Raw genomic sequence first — 18989 nt, 5'->3', positions numbered from 1 at the left:
AAAACAAGCTTTCATTAAAGGTGCACTCAGTAATTTTCCCTCATTAAAATGTTTTACAAATAAAGTTAAGAATAGCACTTGGGGAAAAAAATAATTAAGTTGACAGTTAAGTCAAATCAGTAACCTAATAAGCACTGATTTATTTTACATTGAGCAAAACAGAGTGTATATTTGCTTACAAGTTGCTTACTCGTGAGTAAAATCGCATTACTACAGTGTCATCAGCAAATTCAGGTTAATTGGGACATTTTTATTAGGACATATCAATGTCAAAAGTGGCAAAAAAAAAAATGGCAAAAAAAACATTGTTTTTTCAGTTGGTTGCGAGCCGCCCATACGTTTAACACGACTATCGGCGCAACATAAACAAAAAATATATACCGAGTGCACCTTCAAAAAACACAAATTCTTGACTAGTAGTGCCAGTGCCACCAGAAGAGATGTTCCGAAACGTTTCGTAAGTGTTTGCTTTTCTCATATTTCAGTCCCTTACTGTATCCCAAAACTGTATAGTTTAATATTTCCTCAAAACTTCCGTCTCATTCTTTCAAAAACTTCAATAGTATCGGTTCAGGCTGCGCGTGCCCGGTATGTCCGGCTGTCCGTTCATCCAGATCTCCCGTATAATCCGCTCGCGTTCCTCCAGTCGCTGCGCGCGCTCCAGCTCTTCCGCGGAGGTGAACACGTTACCGAGCGTCCGTTCGAAGCGCCGGTGGCGGCGTGCCGACAGGTCGGAGGTATTGTCCCAGTCCGAGTCGCTGTCGCTCGTCTCGCTAGTGGTCTCCAAAGTCTTTCCTGTTTTCTTGGGCGCTTGTTGGGTTTTGCAGTCGGTTCGACAGGAAATCTGCACCACTAACGCGATGAGAGTGAGAACCAGTCCCAAACACACCCCACACACAAAATACAGGGCCGCCCGTTCCGGGTTATCTGCAGAAACAGTTCAGGTCAGTAACAGTTTGCACTGGGCCACTCTTAATTGTGTGACGGAGTACAAAGTAGGTTGTTTTGTAATCATTTGTTTTCTAATGATTGTATACAACACCTCTTGTATAGTAATGTTTTTGATTTCTGAATAAAGAATATGTGTGTGTATACACACATCTATCTATCTATCTATCTATCTATCTATCTATCTATCTATCTATCTATCTATCTATCTATCTATCTATCTATCTATCTATCTATCCATCCATCCATCCATCCATCCATCCATCCATCCATCCATCCATCCATCCATCCATCTATCTATCTATCTATCTATCTATCTATCTTTTTAATAGTTAAAGTGGCTTATTTTTAAGAAATCATAATAAAAAATTATGCAGAACTATTTCAAAGAATTTATACTTTAAATTTCCCGTATTATCAGGATAAACATACCACTCTGAAAAAAGCCATTTTTAGTAATGAAATAAATAAAATTGTATAAATAATTAGAATAAACATTTTAAAAATACAAAATGTAAACATGGTGTCACACAAAGTTTTACCAAACTGTAGAAGTATTATACAGTAAGGCTGCTCGAATTCTGTAAAAAAATAAAAAAATAAAAAATAATATACATATATATATATATATATATATATATATTGCTTAATATTGAGAATATGATTATTTAACAATAAATAAGCTTTCAATTGATGTATGGTTTATTAGGATCAGACAATATTTGGCCGAAATACAACTATTTGAAAATCTGGAATCTGAGGGTGCAAAAAAATCTAAATACTGAGAAAATCGCCTTTAAATTATCCAAATGAGTTCTAAGCAATGCATATTACTAATCTAAAATTAAGATTTGATACATTTATGTTAGGAAATTTGTTAAATATCTTCATGGAAAATGATTTTTATTTTAATATCCTATTGACCCCAGCGACTTAAGGTTTTGTGGTCCAGGGTCACATATATATAAACTTTATACTTTTTTTCTCTCAAATTTGTGTGTGTGTGTATAAAATAATAAATGAAAACATTACATCAAAAGTTTTTTTTTAATAATTGTATATATTTAATTAATGATTTGTAGTTTTCAGTAAAAACTACTGCATAAATTATAAAAATATATCTAAACATATTTTTTGCCAAAAATGTGTGGAGTAAAGGTGCTCGATACTGGCAAAAATTTGTATTATTTTGGTCAATATTGAGATCATCTATTATTTAACACCATTACTCACCGACATTGATTTCAGACAGTAATGTAATGAATTTTTCCTTCTTAACAGTTGATTTTCATGTACTTTAAAAATATATATATATATATATATATGTGTGTGTGTGTATATATGAATATGTGTATATATATATATGTATGTATGTATGTATGTGTATATATATATATGTATGTGTATATATACATATACATATATATATATATATATATATATATAATTTTTTTTTTTTTTTTTTTTTTTTTTTTTACAGAATCGAGCAGCCTTACTGTATAATACTTCTACAGTTTGGTGAAACTTTGTGTGGCACCATGTTTACATTTTGTATTTTTAAAATGTTTATTCTAATTATTTATACAATTTAATTTATTTCATTACTAAAAATGGCTTGTTTTTTGCCATATAAGTAAGGAAGGGGGAAAAAAATGTGCCAATATAAAGGACAAAAGTGGAGTGGATACATAACACAAGACAAAACGGGACCATCATAGCAAAAAGGAATGTGGCACAGTAATGTTACGATAATTCACAAGATTATCTTTTGTACATGACTGTTGGAAGACAATTTTTTTTATTGAAAATATAATTCAATTAATTACCCAGCTTTAGTAAAAATGTTTTGGGGCTGTTAGTGTAGTCGTGAACCAAAGCTGTTTTACCTGCTATGAAGGAGTAAGCAGCCAATGCATTGCTTACTAAAGCCATCTCCTCAGGTGTGGCTTGCCTTTCATTGAGTAAAGCTGTAAACATTTCATCCACAGATGCTCTCTGGATCACTTATTGTGTGTAACTGAAAGAAAGTGAAAGAGGATGAGACTGCAAGTTTAAAACCAGTCAGAACCCACCTTCATTTTTTAAAATCCCTATAAAGGGAAGCGCTGAACCCTAGCTTATAATGATGTTGCTTTAAAGAGTGTAATTATATTGGGATTTCTCCCTAGATTTAGATTGTATCATAACCTCGTGTTCAGCGAAAACTACTTTTACAGACAGGCTGGAACTTTCCAAACAGCAGAATAATGCTATATTTTACTGTGCACCCACAGACATTGTAACAACCTAAAGTATAATTCCTCCTCATCACTGTCACACGAGATCAGACAAAAGACATCCAACATATACATTATTATTCACTGACAAGATGATTGACGATTACAATTTAGACAATCATAATAGAAATTATATGCTTTCATAAAGATTTTATTATAGAATGGCATCCTACCCCTGACATTCAATAAACCACTTCTAGGCATCGGGGAAATTTTTACCAGTAAAATATTGCCAGAACATATTGGCTGGTTTTTGTCTTCTATCTCAAGAAGAAGAAATAAAACGTAATGAAACAAAGGTGGCTGAACACAAACAACAGAGAATCAGTGAGGCAGGATGGCTGGACAGAAAGCTTGAGTTGTCAGATGTTTTTCAGCAGTAGTCTGGGCTGAAGGTAGACAGCACTCGGGGCCAGTCATTCACGTGGGTGTAAAGGAATGTAGAGTCTCGGTCTGCCTCACTTAAAGGAAGACAGGCTTCTCTTTCAGCATAAATGAGGAATCAGATTGGTGGCACTTCCCACAAATATAGGTACACATTGGTAAATTTAAAACCCTCAAATGTCTGTATCCTTAAAATTTAGAATATTGAGGTGCAACCCAGCATGAATGTGAATTCTCATTCTATTTTCTTTATAATATATTTGTTTTTATAATTTTACAATACACTCTTCAGAGGTTTTGGGTTGGTAAGAATTTTTTTAAATGTTAAAGACGTCTATTCACCAAGGCTGCATTAATTTGATAAAAATCATTTACGCACATCATTGATAAGAAATGTTTAAATATTATTAATGTTTAAAAGAACTGAATTTTTAGTAGCCATTACTTGATATTTCAGTGTCGCGTGATCCTCCGTTTCTAATTATGAGTTGAAAACAGTTGTACTGGTTGATTTAATTAATTATTATTATTTGTATTTTTTTAAATGATATATACAGTACAGACCAAAAGTTTGGAAACATTACTATTTTTATTGTTTTTGAATGAAATTTCTTCTGCTCATCAAGCCTCTATTAATTTGATCAAAAATACAGAAAAAAACTGTAATATTGTTAAATATTATTACAACTTAAAAAAATAGTTTTCTATTTGAATATACTTAAAAAAAAAAAATTTATTCCTGTGATGCAAAGCTGAATTTTCAGCATCATTACTCCAGCCTTCACTGTCACATGTAACATCCAGTCTATCACATGATCATTTAGAAATCATTCTAATATTCTGATTTATTATGAGTGTTGGAAACAGTTCTGCTGTCTAATATATTTGATGAATAAAAGGTTAAAAAGAACTGCATTTATTCAAAATAAAATAAAAATTCTAATAATATATATTCTAATAATACATTTTCTTTACTATCACTTTTTATCAATTTAACACATCCTTGATGAATAAAAGTATTGATTTTATTTAAAAAAAAGAAAGAAAAAAAATTACGGACCAGTAGTGTATATTGTTATTACAAAATATTTATATTTTAAAAACATAGCTTCTTTTTTTTTTTTTTTTACTTTTTATTCATCAAAGTATGCTAAAAAAAAGTATCACATGTTCTGAAAAAATATTAAGCAGCAGAACTGTTTCCAACTTTGATAATGAATCATCATATTAGAATGATTTCTAAAGGATCATGTATATATACATATATATACATTTTCTGAATTTTGTCTATTTATTAATACATTTTTATAACACAAATCGTATAATGTTAATGTAAATTTGCAAAAATTGCTCATTTGAATAGAAAATTAAATACTCTTTATAAAATTCTGATTAAGTCTAGTTTTTTAAGCCCTGTTTTGTACCATACAGTATATGTGGAAAGTATCTGTTACCCAGCACTCCTAAGCTCATTTAAATGGGTCTGTTATTCTGTGCAATCTTACGATGCTCTACATTTACCCTTATCATTACTATCTTATAATTATGAATCTCTCCCAGCCTCTGCACCATAATTTGATGTCTAACCCGTATTTTCAAGTGTAAATACTCTAAACACTCTGTGAAGCCCCAGTGCAAAACAATCTCATAACCTTTTACAAAGTGCTACGATCTGTGATGCTTGTACTCTCTCACAAATATTACACCAACATGCATTTTGTCTCAATATTAACATTCAAGTCTTCCAGACTTGATCTACTTAGTGTTTTAGTTTTTTGACCATAGTTTGTGTTTCTTTTTCCCTGATTAACATAGAATAGCACTATAAATTTAGACTTACCTGGAGTGTGCTGACACATAGTGGTTCATTTATGCGATCTCACACTGCAGAGAAATAAGAACAAAAGAAAGTAAGTCAAAATGAGAAAGAAACTTCAGCATCCTCCCTTTGGCTCTTCAGAGCTGATAGACAAAGCAAAAAAAAGAGTGGCTACTGTGTGAGTCATAATGATCTGTATAACAGAGCAGCCCCCTCAGCATTACGATAAGACCTTCAGTGGAAAAACTCTCTTTCCCAATCTGTGTTCCTGTGTTTGTGTGTGTCAGAGATCATACATTACACAGTAACACTATGAGTCCTTTTCCGGTACACACACTCCTCCATTCAACCACAAGTGATTAGTCAGGACCAAAACCCTCTCTAACTAGACAGAAAAACCAAAAAAAAAAAAAAGACACAATATTGTGTTATTTAAGTTGTTTGGTGTTTGCCTGGGTCAGGCTAATTATCTGACTATTTGAAAGCCACAAGTGCGTAAAACACACATTTCTGCTGAAACTGGTCACAGTGCGTATCAGGATGTGATGTAAGTGCACTATACTGAGAGACGACTAGTTAGTGAGCGTTCCTTTCGAATTTTACACATTTTAAAAATCATTATCTGTAGTCCTATCTCTACTTCAGGCTGTTTTTATGGTTGGAAAACAGTATGACTAATTTGTTGTTCTTGTGGTTTATATCTTTTCATGTTTTTGGAAACTACACTGGACTTTTCCCAGGACAAGTTCTTCTTTCCCACGCAAATCTCATGGGTCGTATCCTGTCTTCATATTAAAATAGATCTAAATTGTGTAACATCTTCCAGTATCAATACAAAGTTAAGAGAGGCCTGTACTTTAATCCTAAAACCCTAAATGATGTTTATGTCAGCTTAATTAAATGAATTCTGCTTTATAAAGTTTACAAGGCATCACATTTTATAAAAATCTTCAACTTAATAATGATAGATAAAAGAAAAGCAGGAGAAATTTAGCACTACATCGCTCGCTCACTAATGGGTCCTCTGCAGTTAATGAGAGTCTAAACATCTGATCAAAACCATCACAATAATCCACAAGTAATCCACATGACTCCAGTCCATGAATTTAATCTCTTATGAAGTGAAAAGCTGTCTGTTTGTAAGAAACAAATCCATCATCAAGGCATTTTAACTTTAATACATCACTTCTGGCCAAAATGCCAGTCTATAATCTATAATAATGCTTCCCCAAGTGTCCACTACCTGTCGTCCTCTCATATCTGCTGTTTTGGACTGTTTTTGGGTGTAAACAGTATTTGTGCATATTTCTCTCCTGTTTCAGATGAGACAACGAGAAAGCAATATTATGGATAGATGGCTCCTATATTAGCCAGAAGCAACAGTTTGAAGATGAAAAAATCTTAATGATGAGTTTGTTTCTTACAAACAGCCAGCTTTTCACTTCACAAGAATGGACTGGACTAGTGTGGATTACCTGTGGATTATTGTGATGTTTTCATCAGATGTTTAAACTCTCATTCTGACGGCACCCGTTCACTGCAGAAGATCCATTGGTGTCAAAGTCATTTGTCACCACATTTCTCCAGATCTGTTCTGATGAAGAAGAAAACTCATCTACATCTTAGATGGCCCGAGGGTAAGTGCATCATTTTTTTTGTCAAATTTTTAATACTTTAAATATTATTATATTTAATTACATATTACTGAAATTGAGTCTTTAAGATTATGATATATTCTTTGACAGAAAGGTTTCGTTTAACAATTCTCAGATTCAAACAATTCAGTGTAAACATTTGAAAGTCATTGAAAATTCCATCAAGAAAACTCTGAATCCAGGTCTCCTCGTTATCCATTTTAAATACATTCATCAGAAAGTCATTTTTTTTAAGCTTAGTCACCAGGCCCATTGTATTTTTGAATGAATTGCACTACTACATTTTCCTAGATTTGTCCATTCAAATCTTGTTTTCACCATTGTCCTCCAGATGGAACCACCATTATGTGCCGACATAACAGAGGAAAGCGGCATTTCATAGTATTTCAGGGCCTTGACCAATGGAGCCTGGCTTTAATCAGACACCAAGCCAAACTAAGCCCAAACCTGACATGAGCCAATACTCTTTCATTTGACTTCACAAATAGATGTCGCGCAAATGAGTGACTCTAAAATTATGTTGTTCCTCATTGAATAAGTTAAGTAGTGCGGCTGTTCTCCTGTTTCAACTGCATAGTCACAGATAACAAACTTTAATTTGACTTTTCCAGGCTCTAATCGTTTTAACAGGAATCCAAGCACCTGTTCTTCAACTATAACATGATATTTAAGTTGAGACAATAATGGATGCACAACTGCTGTCATTAGTATTCACAGCCAGTGTTAAAATGAGTCGAACTAGACCTCCCACAAGCATGCCAACCAGCCTGCTGCACTGCATTGTTGACCAAGCAGGTCACTTTTAGCTGGCCAGGCATTTTCCTGTGCCATCCGTGTCAGTTCCTCATGAACAAACAGGTGGAGTGGAAAACAGTTGCATTTTGCCTTCATGTCATGTCATGGCAAACCTGTAAGACATTTTTCTTTATAAGGGAAAAGGATATTCTTAAGAATATATCATCATTCTCATAATTTAGAGCCCACTGACTTTCATTAATTAACTTTTTTGTTTTTTAAATACTGTACTTAACATTACTATAAGGATCAGTCAAAAACCCTGCTTATCTACATGCTGAATGTTGACTGCTAACAAATTTACTTCCTAAGAGAGTTTCCTTTTTAAACATTTCTTCCAAGCGTCAGAATAAACAGAAACAGACCGCATCTTGTGGAAAAAAACATTACATAAACTTTCTGTCAGAGGATTGGGATACAAACTACAAGAAAGAAAAAAAACTACACTTAAATCCATAAAAATATCAGAAGGAGCCTCTTATTGTCCTTATGAAGTGGCCTTATAAAATTATGATTATGAATTATTATGAACTCATGAGATCCAGTGGAGAAATGAAAGGGCAGAGGGAATTACTCAGACTTCAACATTGTTTTCATAGTAGAGAGAGATTAAACTGGTGGTCATAAAAATACAAAAAAAAAAAGATTAATTGGAGAGTTTCAGATTTCTATTTTTAGAGGAAATGGTAAAAAATAGAGGACAACACACAGCTGTTTCTGATCAGAGGTAATGACAAAATGGAGCTCTGTTCAAAGAGAGTGTAAAACAAAGGACCCCTCAACTAGTCATGTCTTTGTTACATAATCAAAGCCCTGAAGAATAAACACAGTAGAATGAGTGGGTGAGCATTTGATCAGATGTAAAGCAAACTGAATTCCCACAACTAATGACTGTTTTTCTTTTGCATCATTCAACTTTTATCTCATGTAGAGTTGGTTGTAACCACAAACCACTCAATCTCCTCACACCTTATGATGGGAGATTAGGAGAGAGGGCATATATGGATGTCCAAAATGTATATGTGTGATCACATAATTCCACACACATATTTGACTCTGCCTAATAATTCACTTCACATAATCTACTATGAGCCTGCAGGGTTTATAGACTAATATGAAGAGCACATTCAAAAAAAAAACTGTCATTTATAAAGAACAGAATGAGAAGCTTGTTACATTTTTCAGTAACTAAGCTGTATGGTCTTTATCTGCTACACCAAGGCTAAACAAGTTCTGTTCTATAATGATTTTTATTACAAGTCTTCAATATTTAACAGGAAAAAGATTTTCATTTTCACAGATATACGTGTGTGTGTGTGTGTGTGTGTGTGTACATTTGAATATATATTGGGCATAATTTATTTAATGTAACATGTATTTCCAATCTGTTAGAACATTAATATTAAAATAACATAATTTAAAAAATACCAGAACCCAAAACAGAATTAAATCTGTATCACTGAGTATTTCATGTTAGGGCCTGAGATCCTAAATTTGGCCATGATTTATTTTACTCTCATTTACCTGCGCCACACAGCGTTACTCTCATTATAATCACAAAACATGACTTTGGGCAGATTCATTTCCTAGAGCTACACTTCCTCTCTATCGGGTGTTTTCTCTCTCTCTCTCTCTCTCTCTCTCTCTCTCTCTCTCTCTCTCTCTCTCTCTCTCTCTCTCTCTCTCTCTCTCTCTCTTGCTATTTCCTTCTCTAATATTATGTTTCAGAATGTAGGGCCAGTCTTAGCTCTCTCCAACTCAGCCTCTGTTAGCTCAGTGAAGCAGAACAGTGGAGTTGGAGGACCTGAATGTACTTAACCCCACACAGATGGGAAACTTAAGCTTTTCCATACCTCAGCTGCCTAGAAAAGAAACGAGACGGCAGAATGTTACTATTATTTAACATCACTATAGCCGTTTTCTTTTCAGAAGGGTTTTTATTACACTGTGTTTAACTGTTTGTCAAGATGAGAGATTTAGTATGAAAAACAGAGGGCTGTTGAAGGATGTTGCCCTTTTGTTCTGATTTAGCACCAGTTACTTTGACCCATAACCACTATGAGAGAAAAGTGGGTACTTATGAGAGCCATGTTTAACATGCTATAACAGCAAGAAAAACATGATGAGTTCATTTAGGGCTGGCTTCCTGGAAACAGAACCTAGCTTTTGACTAAAGCTATTTTTATTTTTTATTTTTTGTAGAATCACTTCTTTTTTGAGCACTTTAGTGGAGATCTATGTTCAAACTGGCCCCAAGGGATGTCAGTGTGTGTGTTCTGTGTTTGTATGGCTCTGTGTACCTTGGCTGTAAGTGACTTGCACAACATTCCCAGTTGAATACTATCCTCAACTGAATTTTTCTTTAAATTTGGGGTTATGGGTAATTATTCTTAAAATGCACAACCTCCATATGGGCATAAAATAAGTACAGCAGTAGTTCAAGCAGAGACTTATAACCAGAGGCTAGTGAGCCATATTGTCCTCCATGTTTATTAAATCCTGGCCACACTGTACTAATTAATTCCCTTGTTTTAGTAAATCGTGACCAGGTTTTACTAATTAGTTAAAATAGCTTAATTAAAGGGGTCATATGATGCTGCTAAAAAGAACATTATTTGGTGTAATGAAATGTTTATGCAGTATAAGGTTAAAAAAACACATTATTTTCCACATACTGTACATTACTTTTGCTCCTCTATGCCCCTCCTTTTGAAACACATTGATTTTTATAAAGCTCATCGGTCTGAAAAGTGAGGTGTATTTTGATTGGCCAGCTATCCAGTGCGTTTTGATTGGCCAAATACGTCAAGCGTGTGATGGAAATGTTATGCCCCTTAACATATTGTGATGCCCTGTCTGGCCGGAGCGACGAGACATAAACATAAAACATATTATAAACATGATTTAAACATGATTTCTAGTTGTGTCCTCTTTTGGAAGGCCAAACAAAGTAGTTTCACTTTCTCAACAAACAGCGTCACAACAGGCGGTCTAGAGTGAGCGGAGGCTGGCTTGAGTGAGCAGAGGTGGGCCGGCTTGAGAATGGCGTGGCTGCCGGATTCTACGAAGGAGCTTGCGGCAACCACACGTGACGACCCCACCTTTTATTCTCTAATAATAAAAGGTACGCCTTCTTTCTTTGCGTGAACATCTGGACAGCGTTGTGCAAATCTTCCCACATAGTGAGATGTGGGGGGGTGTTTGAATGAGCCGTTTTAGGAGGGCGTAGATGAGTGTTAACTTTTACAAAGAATATCTCTTTGGTTTTGAGACTTTAGTCTTTTCAACTTCACAGATATTCTTTATGTACCAAGAGCTTATAACACTCCAAAGAGAAAGGAAAAATTCAAATCGCATCATATGATCCCTCTAAATCATGGCAATGTTGTTATCTTGTTTTAGTAAATCATGGCTAAGGTTGCTAACCCTAACTAATTAATTCCCTCATTTTAATAAAATCTAAATGAGGGAATTAATTAGTACAATGTGGCTATACAGTTTACTAAAAAGAGGGAACAAATGAATAAATCATGGATGGATTCTCAATTAGGGGCCATGATAAATATATTTTTGCCCATGTGTCATGTGCAGGGCTCTGTACTGAAGTAATAATGTATACCTTGTAGGGTTCATGCCATTCCACTGTCCTTCACAAAAGCCAGGACTAGCTTCACCATGTAAGCAAGCCGGAGGCTAGATTATGCTCTTACTGACAGATCACATGAACACACATTGAAGCAAATGCACACACATTCAGAGCAGACCCCAGAAGATAAACAAACAAGCATTCAGCTAGTCCTCTTGCCATTGTAGCGCATATGGTACACAGTATCATCTTTGATTAGGTATCTGAGAGACCTATTTGATGATTATGAAGAACATTTGATCATTTATTTAATTTGCTATTTTATTTCCATCTTAGAAAGTGTAATGCATTATGCATTGTTAGTTATTTCCCAAAAAGTACTGGTTAACCTTCAAGAGAACCCCAACAAATTAAAACAGCTGGTCAAAGTCACTTGCTACACTGTGTGTAAATGAATCTCAGGTCTGAAAGAAAAGGAACCCATTATGTTAAGATGAATTGTTGCCTGTGCAGTTGATCTGCTGGAGGCGACGTACACCTGGCTTAGAATTAAACAATTAGCTTCTCCGTAATTATAGGTCAAAGAGTCAGCCCTGTTACCATCAGACATTAACTGATCTGCAGTATAGTTCATGTCCCAAAGAAACTGTCTGTGTGGACAGATGCGAAGTATTACCATATGATTGCAAGATCATGTTTGAACAGAAACTATGATCGGTTTCTAATGCAGATTAGACTTCCTGGTTGCCAAAGAACTATTAAAATCATTTTAAGTCTTATTATGCCGAGCTTGTTCACCACACAAGCTCATGAAAGGCATGGGTTAGTGTCTATAAAATAAACATTATTTTATTTACTCGCATGTATGTCTTCCAAACCCATATGAATTTCTTTCTTCCATTGAAAACACGATTACTGTATGTGAAGTTTTGAACTATTTTAATTACTACAATGAGGTCTTAAGCTATCAAATAGCTATAGTAATATAGACTAATGATTTCACACCAGATGCAAACTGTGTCCCCCATCAAAAGCAAATAAAAACCATTATAATTATTTGTAGCTTTCTGAAGTCTAGATGTGACGTGCCACAATGCGTGGAGTTGTAAACCATAAATGGATATATACTCTGTTTCTGAGGTAATTTCTGCATTTGCTCTGATTCCAAAAACACGTTCAAATGTTTGCTTTGATGTGTCCAGTGTAGCTGATTTGTGGTGCAGTAGAAATGGTGCACCTCTAGCCAATACAATCTTCAGTTTTAATTTCACACAGAATGTGCTTTTGACACGGGGCAGTGGAATGGGAAAAAATGCTAGGTCTGGAGATGCTTTTTTTAAAAGTTTAGTTTGCCTAACGCATATCTAGTCCATGTTTGCATAGTAAAACAATGGAAGGTAGTGCAGTGGAATGCAAAAACCATTCTGTTTGAACAGCTTTTTTTATTGTCATAGGGTAAGACTTTTAATTTGGAAATGGTAAACATTGCAGTATTGAGGAAGGCATGTTTTAAAATGATGTAAACCTTAAAACAGACAACACAAAGGCCCATTGTTTTAGTTTCCTTTCCTTCCTTTTTCTTTTTAACCATAGCCAACTGTTATTGTTTTCTTTTTAATTGCTTAACTGCAGCCCATTGGCAGAACAGCTGTATGCTGAATCATGAAAGTGTGTGGTAGGCCGGCCATAGTGCAGCACAAAACACATATCTCATACAAACATAGGCAAACTTTGCGTTTAATGGCACAGGGGCTCATAAAATACCACATGCTCCCTGTCAGAGTCCTGTGTATTACTGAGCCTGATTCATACTGGCACAAGGCTTTTTCCACTTTGTTGAATTACATTGCATAGTGAATTCAACCAGCCAAACCAACAGGAAAAAGATTAAATTAAGTTTGGAGAACAACTGAAAAAAAAAAAAAAAAAAAACATGAAACAGGAAGTGTAATGAACAACAACAGACTCCTTAAAAGATTTCAGGAAATAGTTAAAAACGTGCTGATGATAAAATGTTATTCATGCTTTTCAAATATATGGAAATGCTTTTTGTCCTTTATGGATCTTGACTGGCCCTAGTTACTGTATGCTTTCAATGTATAGAAAAGAGCAGCTAGAACATTCTTCTAAATCTCTCCTTTTGTGTTTCCACAGGTGAACGAAAGTCATGCAGGTCTGGAACAACATGACCATTCAGTTTGAAGTCACTGGCCACTACACTTATTTCAACTCAGACCTAAACAATGCTGCCCAGTGTGTGTTCAGGCCCACTGGCCCCACGGTTACTGCTCTAGGAGACAGGAGCTGACACAAAGCAGCTGTCTGAGTCCACTAGAGTGGCAGGAAGTCCTGCCAACATCTGGTCCTTCTATTAAGAGACCCTCGAGAATCAGAGCAGGCGACAGCAGTCAGACTCTAAAGGTGAGTGAATGTATTGTAGTCATGAGGTCTGTGGCCACAAGGACATCACACTCTAACAATCGGCTAGGTAGCTATTACCTAATAGTTCAATTATGGTTTAGACATTAAGGTCTTTGTGTATCTGAGGATAGAGGAGGAATGACTTCCTCTCCACAGACTCCGTTGACCAGCACACAGAAGCTCCTGTTAGTGTTGCCATTAGATAAGAATATAATGCTAAACATCCAGATTGAGGTATCTGGGCATGCAATTGTGTGTCTTTACAAGTTTAGCAATTTCTGTCTAACTACTAATAAAAAACATCAACACTTTACTATAAGATTCAGCACGTTAATTTAGAATTGTACTTTTAAATTACTTTTACTTTTTAACAGCTTAACATCATTGTTTGCATATACTTATACATTTTTAACATTTCAAGTTGTATAACTTAGCATTGACTAATGTATTTTGAACAATCATGAATGAAAAATTAACAGTATTATATTTATACATTAGCCTTGATTAATAAGTGATGCTTATTGTTAATGCATGTTACCTTATGCAATAACTAAAGGTACTGAGCTGAACTTTATTGTAAAGTGTTAATCAAAAACCCACAAAAATACTCTAAACTCGCTTTAATTACTTACGTAATTCTAAAAAGTGTCTACAAACAGCCATAATCAACATTTAGGTTTGGTTTCAGTCCTCAGTGGGTGTCTGGTTTTGCTTGTGGGATGGTGTTGACCCTGTTTGGCCCTCCCAAGCAGGGAAAAACATCAATCTAATGTGAAGTGTTAAAGGAAGTCCTGCGAGCGTGCTGTTGTTCAAACAGAGTCCAGAACCCCTGAGTCATTCAACAGCTTTTATTTAACACAGAGAGCAAAGGTGTTCCCCTTCAACTTCAACATGGCGCTCTCAAAAAGCCCCCACCTGAGAATGATGAACTGACTTTCATCCAAAATCACTATATCATGTCTGTATACATGGCCACAGACAGGGGAAAAGCAGTCAAATGCATTGAATTGTATTGAGGAGAACTTTACATTTATTCAAATATTACAGTTGTAGTCAATACACAATTGACATTCCACTTTTGAACAGCAACAGAGCAGTAAAGCACATATAAAGCAGTCTTTGATATAATGTATAATATAATAGTTTAATATAATTGTATTAAAGTTATATATTATATAATTTAGTAGTTTTACTAATAATAATAGTGTTCCTGTAGCTCAAGTGGTAGAGCATTGCATTATCAAGCGTAAGGTTGGGGATTCGATTCCCCGGGAACACATGATAGGTAAAAATTGATAGCCTGAATGCACTGTAAGTTGCTTTGGATAAAAGCGTCTGCTAAATGCATAAATTTTATATAATTCGAAATGTTAATACTTATTTATTCAATGAGTGCAACTCATTTAATTTAGTTTAATTAGTAAATAATGATCCAAAATCACAGTAACAGCACAGCAACATATAGTTCCACTCCAACTCACCCAATGTATTCTGTCCTTTCTCTTGTCCAAGCACACACATCTGAGCTGAAGCCGTAATAGACTGTTTTGCTTGAGTTTTCCACTGTTTGTGAGTGAGCTGTCTGTGTAAGTGAGATTGCATACAAGTCCAAAAAACTCAGAGGAAGGAAGAAAATAGAAAGGTAAGTTGTCCTAGAGAGTCTGTTTACCTATTCAAAACTGTTCAAAAGAAGTCACTGGAGGTAGAAGGTGATTATAACGCCATGTGCAGATGCATACTGGAGCTGTGCTTCTCTTTATAACCCATGTCAGGAGGACGCTGTGCCCTGGAAGCTGGAATGTGACATGGAGAAGGCAGGAGACATTGACAGACACAGACCAGTCAGAATGGAGCTCTGGAGAGCAGTGAATATGAAAGAAAGGGAAATAGGCAGGTCTTTGAGATTGAGAGAGAGAGAGAGAGAGAGAGAGAGAGACAGAGAGAGAGAGGGAGGGAGGGAGTCTGGAAAAGGAGGGGGATGGTTGAACGACTAGTAGAGAACACAACATGACATGAGAATTTCATTCAGTTTGGACTTGGAATATGCCTGTTAACTTTTGCTGGGAATTCTGTCCCGAGGCTCTCTGGAAAAAACCCAGGTCCATGTGTACAGGAGTGAAATTAATAATAATAATAATAATAATAAACGATGTTCATTAAAATTCATGACCATCAAACAGCCATGAAAAATACAGAGTTGCCACAGAATACATTAGTTCACATAAGCCACAATTAATAATGTATGAATTTCTTGGCAAAGTATATCAAAATATAATTCAGAGTGGCATTTATTTTAAAGAACAGCACAAGCTCACTTTTAAAGCAAGTTTGTTAGGTTTTAACAACAAAACAATAGATAGGCTATTCAGAATTCGAAGTATTCTGACACTTTATGATTTTTAAAGGTTAGTGGATCATGTTCATAGTTAATGTGACAAACTGCATCTGTGGATGCCTGCACGACATCTTTGTGAACTTCAAAAAGTGTAGGTAGTTCTGAGAAAAAGTCTAGCATCATTTGTTTGCAGATGCCACTTGATATGTTGTCATTAAATGCAATGAAATTCATACATTTATTATTATTATTATTTAAATGTGGCATACATTTCCAAATGCTTTTGGCTTGTATTTTACTAATATATATATATATATATATATATGTGTGTATATAATAATTATTTTTATTTTATTTTTTTCATTAAAGTTTAATGCTTTTAAACCCACGTTTGTCCATCTAAATAATGAGCATTCCCATGACCTTTGAGCACACTCACTACGCTGAGTTTGTTGCTTTTATAGCCCATAAAAGCCTTAGATAGTCTTTGACCTGTCTCCCCCCAATGTGACCATCTTCCTTTAATCTGATAGGAAGCACTAGCTGTCTGTGATTGAGACCTGAGCTTTTGATCACTCAGCCTGATCTTTTAACAACTGACAAGAACAGAACTAGGGTTAAAATTAAGCAAAATCACTAATGAACATTGTCTGGAACATGATCTGCTAAGGTAAGGAAAGTGACTAAAAAGTGTTTAAAATTTGCTTTTTTCATTCTAAACAAGTGTCACATGCTGAAAAACATAAGAACCTTGTAGTTGCAATAGTTTTTTCCCCCATATTGCATGAGAGTGCTTAATCAAAGAGAAGCCCGGTGTTATCTCAAGTGAAATGTGATGTCTATTGATAACCTGACTAGTTAATGGCTGGTACTAAAGCGATTCAAGTAGAGACAACCAGCTATAAACAAACAATGAAAAACAATGAGCTCTGTACATTGTTGTCTTGCCCATCTTCTGTTCAAATCTTCTGTTTTCAGGTTGAAAAACACTGCCACTAACCTGTTAAACTTAATGGGGCCGTCCTGAATAAGAAAACCTCTTTTCCTATAGAAGGTAATTCAGCATTTAATGGGCATAATAATAGTTCACCAAAAGAACATGAAACCATATGAGTGAATAAAAGCAGAAAGATAGAGCCGTGCTTGGCCAGATGAGATTCACAGATTCTGAAGGCACATTATGTAGCAGATTGCAGAGCTGCTGAAGTCCAAACTCACTCATGGAGATGATTTGATTAGTGTGATTGTTCAAAAGCTTTACGTAACACTGGAGCATCTCTGGGGGAAAAAAAATCTATGAGGAAATCTTTGCCAGGCTAAAGATCAAATCTAAAACCATATTGGCAATGCACAAAGTGAAAATATATACGAAAAAAAAATGCATTCAACTAAACTATGTAACTATGCCTTTAGGGTCTAAACCAGTAAAAACACTGAAACAGTATGACTTACCAGCTTTGCAATTCATAAACTGCATCCTTAACTACACCATCCTCCTGTTGTGTTCCTGCTGAAACAACGGGCGTAACAATTCAGCATCTGCCCCATGTGCTGGCCTTTACTGCCCAGAGTCAACAAACCAGGGCTGATGGGCTGTGCCTGCATTTGACACAAGCTTCTGATGGGCCAGCAATGAAAAATTCACAATATGAAACTGTGTTAAAAACATTAATACATTACATCCACAAAATATGAAGGACATTCATTAGTGTTCAGTTCAAGTGTGTTGTTTTAGCATTATATAGGATTATTTTTATTCTTCAGTGCATCCTCAGATTTTGACGCAAACATATTTCATAATTATAATTCTATTAGCTACATTTTAATATTACATTTAAGCTTAAGTATACAGAAAATGCATATATATGTGTGTTACTGATTGGCAGTGAGTGTGTTTTGGGACTCGGTCTGACATTGTTCAAAAGCGTTTTTTCAAATATTGCTTAGTGCACCTATGCATAAATGCCTATGCATGAATGCATAAATCCTCTCAATTGTTTTCCTGTACTAGGAAATGGAACACCCATAATAAAACTTTGGAATGCGACAGTGTGTAATATAGAACTCTGTATCAATTTCATATGCTAGATTATATGTTCTAGATTTCTAAAAGAAACAAAAATATAAATACATGTAAAAAAATAATAATAATACATAGAAAATACAATTCATCATTAGGGAAAACATTACAATAAGGTTCCATTTGTTTATAACTAACAATGAAAAATACCTCAAGCATTTTTCAATGTTAGTTAGTTCATCCTTTTTTGTAATACATTATTAAAATCAAATACTGAATATCTGCAAATATTATTTAATAGACCTGAGCTAACATGAACTAAGAATGAATGAACTAAGAATGAACTAAGAATGCCCACCCAAGCATTTATATGCACTATTATCACTTTCATGTTGTATTTAAATCTGTGAATATATAAATAAGAGATTGCTAGAGGATCATTTACTTGAAACAAAAATGTATGTGTGTCTGTATATATATATATATATATATATATCTCAAATAAACAAACATACCGATTAGGATTCAGAGCATGGCTGCAGCACTAGACGTGGTTATGTCTGGAGTTACTTTAACAGTGCTTGACAGTCTCTCGTGTCTAACAACCTCCTTAGGAGACACACAATTAATCACATCCTTTTGGCATGACACAAAAATATGGACTCTGTGAAGCTGGCAGGGCTCAAGAGTCACATTGAAGAGCTGGGATTTAGTATAAACCTGATAATAAACAGAACATTAAAAATGTGA

At 34.9% G+C, this 18989-nt stretch overlaps 1 protein-coding gene across 2 annotated transcripts; it reads right to left on the bottom strand.

Moving 5' to 3' along the window:
• Positions 1–304: 304 nt before the first annotated feature.
• LOC132111647 (protein eva-1 homolog A-like) lies at positions 305–16418 on the bottom strand. Of its 2 annotated transcripts, XM_059519153.1 has the most exons (4): positions 15366–16411; positions 5449–5492; positions 2835–2965; positions 305–927 (listed from the first exon to the last, which is right to left on the bottom strand). In XM_059519153.1, the coding sequence occupies exons 3-4, from the start codon at positions 2923–2925 to the stop codon at positions 557–559; spliced, it is 462 nt and encodes a 153-aa protein (XP_059375136.1). In that variant the 5' UTR covers positions 2926–2965; positions 5449–5492; positions 15366–16411; the 3' UTR covers positions 305–556. The 2 variants fall into 2 exon arrangements, with proteins under 2 accessions (XP_059375136.1, XP_059375137.1); XM_059519154.1 differs by lacking the exon at positions 5449–5492 and having other exon boundaries at positions 15366–16418.
• Between the last annotated feature and the right edge of the window lie 2571 nt (positions 16419–18989).

Source organism: Carassius carassius, chromosome 31 (genome assembly GCF_963082965.1).
Source record: "Carassius carassius chromosome 31, fCarCar2.1, whole genome shotgun sequence".
In the NCBI taxonomy this organism is placed as follows: Eukaryota; Metazoa; Chordata; class Actinopteri; order Cypriniformes; family Cyprinidae; genus Carassius; species Carassius carassius.
The sequence above is the reverse complement of the archived record's forward strand: the minus strand, read 5'-3'. Positions and strand labels throughout refer to the sequence as shown.